The 12,621-nt window shown below is 32.3% G+C and overlaps 1 protein-coding gene across 1 annotated transcript; it reads left to right on the top strand.

Annotated features, from left to right (window-relative positions):
• The first annotated feature begins 5,096 nt into the window (after window positions 1-5,096).
• Window positions 5,097-11,881, top strand: LOC134263010 (very-long-chain 3-oxoacyl-CoA reductase-like). Its single transcript, XM_062745311.1, has 10 exons — window positions 5,097-5,301; window positions 6,814-6,860; window positions 7,112-7,187; window positions 7,357-7,467; window positions 7,672-7,736; window positions 8,553-8,597; window positions 8,898-9,014; window positions 10,031-10,096; window positions 10,769-10,918; window positions 11,436-11,881. Exons 1-10 carry the CDS (start codon window positions 5,124-5,126, stop codon window positions 11,544-11,546), a joined length of 966 nt encoding a protein of 321 aa, XP_062601295.1. The 5' UTR covers window positions 5,097-5,123; the 3' UTR covers window positions 11,547-11,881.
• Window positions 11,882-12,621: the final 740 nt, after the last annotated feature.

Here is a 12,621-nt window from a genome sequence, read left to right as displayed (position 1 = left end):
ATAGCATCGTTTTTAGAAGAGGAAGGCCAACCGGAGAAACCCCACCCCAAAAGGAAAATTGCCCAAATTCAAAAATACTTTTTTTGTTTTGGGAAGAGGGATGGGGTGGAGGTGGGGGTAGAGCCATTTTTTTTTCAAAGCCAACTTAATTCTTACAGTGGCAATTCTTTTTTGGCATACAATACTAGATTTCCTTGATATACTATAAATGTAGTTAAAAGAGGCAACCAGCATTTCAATGAACATTTTCAATTTAATGTTTTTAAAAAGTCTCCCTTGCTTTTTGCCTGAATAGTATTAAAGTTTCGCATTTGGTATTTTGCGCAGGTGTAACATGATATTGTGTGGAATTCTTTTTTGTCCCCCGCTTGAAAAGTGGGGGATATTAATTTGGGTTTGTCCGTCCGTCCGTCTGTCCGTCCGTCTGTCCGTCTTTCTGTCTGTCTGTAACGCTTTCGTTTCCACACGATCTCGAGATTTGAGCTTTTGCAAAAATTTAGCATAGCAACTTCCTTGGACAAAGAAGACCCATTGATTTTGAGGTCAAAAGGTCAAAGGTCAAGGTCATAAATAAGCAAATTCTGTCGATTAAAACACTTTCGTTTCCACACGATATCTCTAGAACCATTTGAGCTACTGCAATGAAATTTTACATAACAACTTCCTAGGGTCTAATGAAGACCCCTATTGATTTTGATAAAAGGTCAAAGTTCAAGGTCGTAAATTTATACAGGTAACCTAGCATTTTTTGAGCTTATGCAATGTAATTTTATACCAAAACTCCCTAGAATGTTTGTTTTATTGTCGCTATTTTTAGCGCAATTATTGCGTAAAACAGTAATTACATCTATTAGAACTGTTTAATAAAGGCTAAATAAATCAAACACCAACTTTGAAAACATGAATATATACATGTATTTGCATATACTTAACGGCATGTAAAGCGATTCCGTGGTCTGGTGGTTATGTCTCTCGCTTCAAATGCAGAAGCCTTTCTTTTTTTTTCTTTAAATACTTTTTTTTTTACTAAATGATAGTGTTCAGCATGCGAAATGAAAAATTTATGAGGCTATAAAATCATCATTACAGTGTGATAAATATTCCATATAAAAAAATCTTCTATACACATAATAAAGAATAAGCAATCAAATCTTTATATGCATATTGACATACATGTATTTTATTTCCTTCAGTATACATGTTTACATTTAATAATTCTACAAATTCAGTGTGTGGGGGAATTCTTTTTATTGTTTTGAACTCTTTTTGTTTAAAAATGCAGATTCGAATGTATATCTAATAATCATTTTGATTGATTTAGATTACATGTATATCACATGTTTGTATTAGTGATTTCATTTTGGCACAACATGATTTCCACACTTCTTTATCCGTAGTCGATAACAGCTGTAGAAGTTCACCCAACCGAAAATGTCTACTAGCAGAGGGGCATTATACCTTAAATTATAAAGTTAGATTGTTATTTTTAAATTCAGATACAGAACTCAGGGGGGTTTTTTTTGGGTCTTAAAATCAAGGGTCTGTGGCCCGTTTCATCAAAGATCGTACGCCTAGTCGTTCACGTAGCGCAAAGCCATTGTATACAGTTAACATGCTTAAGTTTGGCCAAAATATGTCTACTCATTGGTAGGCATGAGTTTAATTTAACTATGAAGATTTTGGGGAGTGGAAATTGGGAAGGGGGGTACACCCAACCGGGGAGATAGTTGACATACTCTAAATTTCTTCATAAATGATTGCCTTATTTGGGATTCAATTTAATACTGTATCTTTAATTTTGACAATCCTGCATTTATACGCATTTAATTGTATATTTTATTTATGATGAGGCATTCACTAGAAAGAAACCTATTAAAAACGTACTTTTTTTGGGGGGGGGGGGGGGTTACATTTTTCAACAAATCGTAAAACGAAGTGGGCCTCTTAAAAATATAATTATACATGTACATGTATATATCGTGCTCGAAAACTCCAAATCTTAATTACCTGTTTGCTTCACGTTTAGACGCATGAATCTATAGAGTGTGGCCAGGGAGGTTTAATTATTGAAGTACAATTCAAGTGTATAGTAGGCGAGGAATGAAAATTACCTAGGACCCTGTTAAACAGTTTAGTACGTTGGTAGGAAGAACCATAGTTATAAAGTTTATATTGGAATTGAAGGGAAGGACATCCCAATAAGATTTTTAGATTTTGGAAAGGAAATTACAATTTTTAATTTTTCAACAAGTTTTTCGGATGGAAGTTTTGTTTACTGATGACTATGTCCCCCTCACCTTTGAAAAGAAAACGCAAGGAACCACTCTTACGTGCAGAAAAGGTTGTTAGCGTTCAAAAGAAGAGAAAAGATTCCAGTTGATAATAAATTAAATATGCTTGTAAAAATTTTTTGTTTTTACAAATTAGAGATGATTTTACTTTATGGACTAGAGGCAGCAAATTTAGTCACTCGAAAGATTCTAAGTATCAGCGTTGGAGAATCTTGACTTTTATACTATTGTTTAAACAATGAATGATAGATTTCTGAAAGGTTCAAAATGAATGCCGATGGCACTTGCCTTTTTTTATCGGAAAAATTAAAAAGATTCCACATTTTAGAAAAATAAATGCTACAATTTATCAGGAACAAATCAGAGGCGTAGACACAAACTTAAAAGTGGGGGGAGGGCTCAACTCCAGAAATTCTTTGAAAAGCAAAAAAAAAAATATATAAATAAATAAAAAAAAGAGTAAGAAAGAAAAAAATGAAAGTTCCTCAAACTCGAAAATCCTACTTCGTGGTGGTGGTGGTGGTGGTGGTGGTGTGTGTGTGTGTGTGTGGGGGGGGGGGGGGGGGGTAATGGCCAATATTTTTTTAAAGGCAGGGTACTTTCAATTCCATTTTTTTTCACAATTCCTTGATATAACTATACTAGGGTCAACAAGTAGGGAGGGGGCAACTATCCCTTCAATGAACATTTCCTTTAGTAGACGTAGTGTTGTGATTTTGTTCCGCATTAAAAAGTGGGGGGGGGGGGGGCACAGACATACTCTTGCCCCCCTCCGACCTGAAAGTGGGGAGGGGGGGGGGCTTGTGCCCCCGCTGCCCCCTGTGACGACGCCTATGGAGCAAATAGTATGGCATACAAGGTACACTGTACATGTAATGGAAAAATCTGTGATTTTTCATGATGATGCATATTTTGTATTATTTTAATGATTCTTAATAATTTAGTTGATTCGTCCATTATGTATGCCGAGTTACTTATACAATATTGTAACGAGTTCTCTCTCTTTTCCAGTATCAAATCCAAGGGGTGACATTGGGGGTGGGGGAGGGAGAGAGTGTGTGTGTGTGTGTGAAAAAAACATTTACAAAAACATTTCTTTTTAGAGTTTAATCAGATGGCATGTTACAAGTCGTTAATATTTTAATATAAGTAGATTTAAGATGCATGTTTTCTATAATGTCCCCAAAAATTCATGCAGCGGTGTCAAGTACTTAGTCCTGAGACTGAGGATATTGTTTGTACGAAAACGCAAATTAAGCCCGACTAAATATTGGCGTAATCCGTGGACACACTGTTATAACGCACTTTGAAAATTTACGCACTTTGAAAAAAAAAATTCAAAGTGCGTTAAATTTGGGACCAAGCTAACTCACTTTGAAAAATAAATTTTCTTTTCAAAGTGCGTTTATATCGACCATGTTAACGCAATTGAGGTTATCTAACATTAGACAAATGAAATGAAGAATTGACTACTTGGCGCAGACATGGAAAGTGGTCTAAAATTAAATGCTAATAGTCAGTGCATGGATTAAAAAACAGGTGATAATTGACTTACAAATTTTATCTTAAATAATATAGTCATTAATAGATTATACCTTTAATTAAAGGTTTAAAGTTTTTATCTAAAATTAAAGTTTACTATAGGTTGCTACTACAACAGATCAAAGCCAAAAAATTTTACATGTACAAGTTATGCTGTTAAAAAATGTTACCAGAAAAAGAGAAAGGGGGAGGATGGATGGAGAGGCGTTGGTATATATAAAATATTATAGTATAAGAATTATTTGTTTCTATACATAACGTCTACAAATCTTGATATTTAAAAATGCAAGTTATTTTTGGGCGAAATCGGTATATTTTGATAGGAAAATAACTTGGGTTCCCTAAGGTTGAATGTATCCATACTTGTAAATATATACAGTCTACTTAAGGTGTATAAACCAGCATTGCATACGTCTCCTTAAGGTATATATTGCATATGTCTACCCAAGGTATATATATGGCAAATGTCTCCCTAATGTATTTATATTGCATAATTATGTCTCCTTAAGGTATATATTGCAAATGTCTCCCTAATGTATATATATTGCATATGTTTCCTTAAGGTATATATTGCATATGTCTACCTAATGTATATATATTGCAAATAATGTATATATATTGCATATTGCATATGTCTCCCTAAGTATATATATTGTATATATATTGCATAATTTGTCTATGTGAAGCCCTATCTGAATAACCATATATATTGCATATGTCTCCCTAAGGTATATATATTGCATATGTCCCCTTAATGTATACAATATGGTTTTTAAATATTAGGGGGACACCAAATTATATATATCTTTAAAAACTAATGTTTTCTTAATTTTTATTGTGAAAAACTCAAAATTGTTCTTTGTTATATATAAATTTGCACTTAAAACATCACAAAGTAAAAGATTAAAAAATATACATCACAAAGTAAAAGATTATATATATATATATATATATATATATATATATATATATATATATATATATATATATATAGTCCCCTTTTTTAAACGGCAGAATATTATGTCTGGTACGACAAGCCCCTGTGCTATATACTAGTATATAGGTCCCTGATTTATCTATTTTTCTTCTTTTTTTTTTAAAGAAATTGTAAAAGGGGCTGTATATTAGGAAGATGGGGGACTTTTTACCTGAGGCATCTGTGCCGTGATCTTTGTGTAAGATTGATTTTGTTGTCATGTTCAGTTGAGTATGAAGAAATAGTATTTTCTCAAATCTGATTTTTTAACGTCGGGATCGGCATTCAATCCCACATGCACTTTGACCGCAGCTATGGCGAGCTCCATGATTAACAATGTGTTTGGTAGAGACGCCTCGGCATATTTTGCGACATTTGGACTTGTTGCAGCGTCCTATCTAGCACTTAAAGTTGCATTTAATGTAATCAAAGCGTTGAAAGCAGTTGTTTTTGCTGGATCTACAAATTTCAAAAAATTAGGATCATGGGCAGGTAATGATACGTACGTGTATTTACTCATCACTCAAGGCCGCAGGATAGGGTGCATTCGCATTCCTTTTAAACAAATGTCAGTTAAAAAAAAAATAACAGGGATATTCTCTACTCGGAACGCCACTTTGAGAATTGGGCCTATGCCCTTGGAGTTTGTAATTAAACTACCTTTAATCAGTTATTCAGTTGGTAAATTTTAGTGCAAATATGATACAAGAAATAAACACTTCTAATGAATAAAATCGATCATTTACTTAATTATTCTGAACTGTAAATCAGAAAATAAATCAATAATAATATTAGCCAACTTTCTTTCAATTTTGTTTATTTCATTCAGATTTCCAGACCTGATCATGACGTTTAATTTCCCCCCAGAACTTTGATCAAGTTTATGGGTTCATTTTTTGGGGAAAGGAAGGATTATGAGAATTTATGGGTCCTTGAATAAATTCATTTTTTTATCTGTTAAAGCAATGCAGGTAGACTTTTGTTTGTTTTATGAAAAATGTGTCAAAAATTCTCTCAACATTGGTCTTGATTATTGACGCATTTCTCAGGAATTTACCACTTCTTAAGTTTGTCAGGAAAGGGAAATGACAACTTGGGTGTAGAAACATTCTTATCAATTGTCTATATATGGAAAGATAAAAAGCAACTGTGAGGCGAAAAAAAAAATTTCAAGGTCACTAAGTGGGTTGGCCAGAATGATCAGTGATAAAAGTAAAGATATCGACTAGTTGGTATTTACAGTTCACTAAAAGATAGGGATGTAAATCAATATAAAAAATTATAATCTGTGAGAGTACATGTAATAGGATTATTAGCATAGACTTTTAGACCATGTATATTATAAATACTTAAAATCTGTACCTTTTCCTCATTTGTTTCCTGGTAGGCTTGCATGGTTGTATCGTTTCTTTGTTGTATTTGAATTATTAAGTGGTAATGCGGGGTTCTTGACTGTCTGTATATGAAAATATTGATATCTGCATAGATAGTATTCCTCTTTCTCTCATTTACTTTTTAATCATTCAATAAACACTATCCTTATTCTTTCTGTTTTGATTTCATCCAGTTTTACGACACAGAGTAATGTCTCTTCTTTTTTTTAATCATATAAAAATGAAATACACTCTGATAACACAAACACCAAACACATATTGATATGACAGAATATAACTCATTCGCATTCATAAGATTTATTAAAACTGTAGGACTGAATGATGATGAGGTTATATTTTTAAGGTCCTGTCTACAATTTGATTTAATCAGCAGTTTCAGCACATGTTCAAATGTGGCAATGTGGATGAATGACAATATATTCAACATACTTAATTGTATAAAACAAACATTACAAAGAATAGTGTACTACATATGTATTTTTATAAATGGACTGAAGAAAAAATGATAGATTTCAATTTGAAATGAGGAAATATAGTTGATAAGATATATATTCTTTGTTTTCCTTCAACTCCTTAGAAAAATGATATCCCATTCTTTGTTTCTTTTCAGTTGTTACAGGTTCAACGGATGGCATTGGAAAGGCTTATGCAAAAGAGGTAGGTAACTCTTATAATACAGACTCCTGAAATTTGAGAGAACTTTTCTTTCTCTAAAAAAAAATGAAAGAAAATTATTGTTTTATCTTAAACTCTGATGATGAATATTTGTAGATCTTAATGATTAGAATAGTGTAAATCAATGAAAGTAAAAAAAATTATAATACTTTGTTAAAGTGTCAGGAGTTTTATGGTACTGAAATTTTCACATCTAAATTGAATTATTTGAGATAATTTATTTTTATTTTCAGTTAGCTAAAAAGGGCATCAATATTGTTTTAATAAGTCGTTCAGAAGCAAAACTTCAGGAGGTTGCCAATGAAATAGGTATTAGAATAAAGCCTTAAAATTTTAATTTATATTATACACACAATAGGATGTTACTTGTAGTATGTAACATATGCAATGGTATCTAAAATTTGCAATGGTGCATGACAAATACTGTGATGTTTTAATCAAGTACAATATGCAGTATTTTGATTTTTTTGTTTTTCAGAAAAAGAGAGCAAAGTTCAAACTAGAATTATTGTGGCTGACTTCAGTAAAGGTCTGGAGTTGTATGATTCCATCAGGAACCAGTTAGCTGGCCTGGAGATTGGAACACTGGGTAAAGGGAATAACATCCCTATTTTAAAGATTTCCTATAAAGTGTTTTTTAATGGATACAGTCCCCTTTATGACAGTTGTTCTTGGAAAAGAAAAAACAGAAAAATGAGATAATAACTAAGACATTATTTTAAATAAGCCCTACATGTAATTCTTTTTTCTCGCGAGCTCCTAAAAAGTTTTTTTTTTTTTGCCTTTTTTTCAGTAAACAATGTGGGAATGTCATATTCTTTTCCCAACTACCTTTTGGATTTACCTGATAGAGAAGAGGTAAGAAAATTATAAAACACAGAAATTAGTCTACTTCAATTTTGTCGGGCACTTCAATAATTTTAAAAACCTGAATTTTTTTGGTCAGTTTATATGAAAGCTGCAGTCTGTGAACATTTTACCAAGGAATTATAAATTAATTACCCTGCATGACCTTTAAGTGCCCTTTAGCATGTTTTGTAATTATAGTCTGTCCAACCAATTGAAATAATCTTGAGCCAAGTTTGCAAGATTAAGCAGATGAATCTCTAATTAACATTCTGATTATATCCCCTTGGCACTATCTTATTCATACTTCACTAAAAGTTTGCCCATGAATAAAGAGTATAATTTGACCCAAACTTTCTACATGTAGGTGAGAGCTCTAGGTCAAATTAGTTAATGGAGAACACATTTACTATCCTGCTACATATATTTCACTCAAACTTCACTCTGACTATGATAAAATTTTCTTATATAAAAGGTCAACATCAAAATCAAGCCTTGATCTTCTTGAAATCATTTTCCAGAACATTTTCCTATTCTGCTATCCCAATCTATCTCAAATGTAAAAGGTTTGCCATGGATTTTTAGCCAGGTCAAAATCTTCTCTTTTCACCCTGGCAAAAATCCTCTAAGAGCTTGAGTTCTCTGTAATAACCACAGTACTTTCTTAACAATACTGCTCCTTTAATATATGCTGGGTAATTTGAATAGTAACTATTTCAAACATATATATGTAATTATATCATTTGATGTGTCTGTCATGTAAATGTTACATGAATTTTTCTCATTATTGATATCGTTTAATTCATTTCAAACATTTTTTTCTTACAGTTTTGTATGAAAATGATCAACATTAATGTAACATCTGTAACTATGGTATGTTATACTGTCTCCAAAAATGCTTTTACAATATTTAGATACATTGTGCAATCATTGTATTTTGTAAAGGATAAATATGATATGTTATGGAGGAATTTTTAAAAAATTTCAGTCGATGCACATCCTGAGTTTCAAATCCTTGTCACTTAATTGATATAAGATCTTTTCAAATGTCACTGTTTTCTGAAGCTTTACTGCAATAATTAAGAGGACTTCCTTATAAATGTGTACATAGTCTCAGGTCTGCTACATTTAAACTTCAGTTTGATTGTTTTACATTGTAATTGGTCATTGTAGATGACTAGCATTGTGATGCCTGGTATGGTAGAGAGAAGGAGAGGTGCCGTCATAAACCTGTCATCTGCCGCAGGACTGAACCCCACCCCTCTGCTCACTGTGTACTCAGCCTGCAAGGTGAGTGATTTATCTGCTAATAATTATAAGTGTCTAACCTGTTGAGCGGTAGCCCAGCTACTGCTTACAGTGTACTCTACCTAAAAGGTAAATGACCTATTTTAACCAGCTTCTCCTCAGTATGGGACCGAGACCACACTTCTATCCACAATATTCCCTGCATGTAAAGTAACATTCCAATGAAAATTAGATGTAAGATCCACTCGCATACTCGCTACACTAACATCTAACACCATCCCATAGAGGGTCAGGTTAGAGGTCAAATTCGATACAATGCTAGACTTTGATTACGTCAACAAATATACGATGATTTTGCAGGCAACGATTCGATTGGTTGATAGAATTTGACCTCTGACTTGATCCTCTATGGGATATTGTTAGATGGTAGTTTAGCGAGCATGCAAGCTGATCTAAAATCTAATTTTCATTGGATTGGTAAAGTAAGAGATATGATCAATAGGTCCATTGCTACAGCTCACAGCTTACTCTTTATAGTAAGTGACCTGCTAGGATAACTGGGCCCCCATCTTCTACCCACATTTCTATATTCTGTCTTTAAAGTTAGGGACTAATCATTCTTAATATGCTCTATGCTACAGGGCTGAAACCCAGTCACCTAGCTGCCCCTCTTGAGGTATATTTAGCTTAGAATTATCAGTCTGCCCAATGCAACAGGGCTGATCCCCACTTCCCTGCTTCTTTTGAAGAATAAGGGATCTTTATCATTCTTCAATTACAAAATTAACCATTTTCATCATTCTCTGTCATTCCAAACCTTATAAAGTTGCAAATAATATATTTATATATGAAAAAAGAAACCAACTGTTTTGCTGTTTAAATGAATTTGATATTGATAGAAAATATCGTTAGACAGTGTTGTTCATTGTAATACGTAAATTACATAACAATTTGATGTTCATCATACAGGTTTATTATGCATCTGGTTATTATAGTATATGTATATTATATTAGATGTAATTGTGTGTTACATATACACAGTATTTACTTGTTTTCAGGCTTATGTCTCATTCTTCTCCCAGTGTATTCAGGATGAGTATGGATCTAAGGGAATTATTTGTCAGGTATGTTAAGAAATTTTATTTTTTGTGTGTTGTCCTTCGAGTTCAGGTACTGTATACAGGGTTATTTTCGCCCTATTGAACTTGTGAACAATTTTGCCCCATTTTAAATTCGTCCAGTCATAGTTCTGTTTAAGAAATTATGAGCTGTAATTTGAATTCGCCCCATTTTAAATTCGCCCAATCAAGGAAAGGGCGAAAATAAAACGGGGGCGAAAATTTCCCTGTATACAGTATTGCATTTATCTGAATGAAAAAAAAATCATAAATCAGATAATTATGTATTTTGATGCCCGAGATTCCAGGTATTGTTATTTCACTTGAATACATATGCACGTAACATTTGATGAGATTGAATGAGAATGCAATCATATGCTTGTATCTTTTTCAAGTTTTTTGTACTCTTTAAGATAAAAAACAAAATTTTGTAAAAACTTCACTTAGTTTGGCCCATATTATCATGATTATATACATTGTCAAGTCTAAAACCATCAAATTTTTCACTTACCAAATAGAAAAATTTGGTGATATTGAACCATTCATTATATATGTAACCATGTTTACAGAAATGTATTTGTATGTTACTTTGATGAATTGCATTTTAATTTGCTTTAATTGATCTTGTCTTAACTTTTAAACATGTACCGGTACTTTACTTTGTACATATTTTCACAGTGTGTGATGCCGTATTTTGTTGCTACTAAGATGTCCAAGATCAGGAAACCCTCTTTATTTGCACCTAGTCCCAATACCTATGTGAAATCCGCCCTGAATTCTGTTGGTGGATCAGTTGCTACCCATGGCTACTGGGCACATAACATGCAGGTATGTATTCTAAAGTGTCATAGACATTTTACTTGTTAACTTACAGAGCAAGAACATATGCAATGTACATGTACACAAACTTTACAGTGTACCTTTCCCATTGATAATTTTTGAAGATATTTTCAATTTTAAATCATATAGTCATAGTACTATAAAACATTCTTGCACAAGAAATCAGTGTACATTATCAGGAGTTTAGACCAGATCAATATCAATTGCTAGTATTTCTTAAAGAAAAAGAAATAACATAAATTAGTTTTAGCTTGTGATTAAAAGAACTGATTTAGAGGAGGTGTACAGTTTTCTTGGGCATCAAAAAATCACAAAAAAGTCCTTCAGTTATTAGGACTTTTCAGTTGAACAGGAAATAAGAATCTTTTGTTCAAAACTGTGTTGCATATGTTGTTAATTATTATATGAAAGACTAATTATGACAACTGACTTTAAAGTTCAGAAATGTTCAGAATAAAATAAGTTAATAATGTAGAGGTGACACATTTTCTGTTACTTTATACAGGGTGCAGTATCTAGCCTGTTACCGCCAGCATTCCTAAAACTGATGACCTTCAACATGATGGACAAAGCCAGGAAAGCTTACTTAAAAAAACTGGCCAACAAGAAGGAATAATGTTAATCAAGTCAATAGCATGCAATTATATAGTTGCGTAATTTTTTTTTTATAATTAAGTTTCAAGATGCTTCATCTACAGTACATTGCATAATGCCAGTATATGTATGAACATGTACTTTTTTTCCGAGGATTGATAGACATGCACAACATGTGTATAATCTATGCATAAACTCTACATTATTTTTTACATACATTTATGACTGTAAAAAATGCATTAAAGTCAATGTAGATGAAATCCACATCATCCATAGTCAATACCAGCTAGCCATGCAATACATAATGTATTCACTGAATGAGATAAGGTCTTGAAAAAATAAATATTTCAAATTTTCTGAATTTGTTTGTTTTTTTTTTTTGAGTGTTTTATTTTTAATTTCTGGACCGTCATCTCAATGTATGATATATATACACTCCATCTGTAAGGATGTTTAAAGTTCAATTGAATTTTACAAGTACAGCTGTATTACAATAACATGTACTAGTACATCTTGAATATAATGCTCTTGTTTTGGTGAACTTTGAAGAACAAAAAGCATCTCAAGAGCTGACTGGTACCTTTCTTAAATTCCCCGCTTCACACACAGAACAATTTAATTTACCGAGTATTGCACTGATACTCATATTATATAAAGAATTCAAATAACTTCAATTTTTCTGATTTGTACAAGCAGATGCACTTCCGCTGTACAATGCTCTATGAATTTACTGGTATTGAAGTTTGGTAAAACATCATGAACTTTGTGTTCCTTTATTTCGATCCATTTTCAACTTTTCTAGGATAAAGAAAACTCAAAAATTAGATTTTCAGTTATATTTATGAAAAAATATTGAACGTCTTAAACTAAACATAGAACACTCATTTCAATAGTTAAAATTGTATGTTCTTTGAATTAAATTCAAGTACAAGAAAAAAAAAATTTTAAAACTTTTTTTGAATAACAATAACAAAGTAATATAATTCAGAGGATTTTAAGTCAAGAATCTTGATCTGCTACATTGTCCTTAAGCACACACTGTGCATGAGCCTTTTTAATGTGCGTTTTTCTACTAACGTTGTGGTTAAACCTAAGCC

Source organism: Saccostrea cucullata, unplaced genomic scaffold (assembly GCF_032062105.1).
Source record: "Saccostrea cucullata isolate Sc308-1 unplaced genomic scaffold, CSIRO_AGI_Scuc_v1 ctg11517, whole genome shotgun sequence".
Classification (NCBI taxonomy): Eukaryota; Metazoa; Mollusca; class Bivalvia; order Ostreida; family Ostreidae; genus Saccostrea; species Saccostrea cuccullata.
This window is presented reverse-complemented; position numbering and strand designations above follow the sequence as displayed.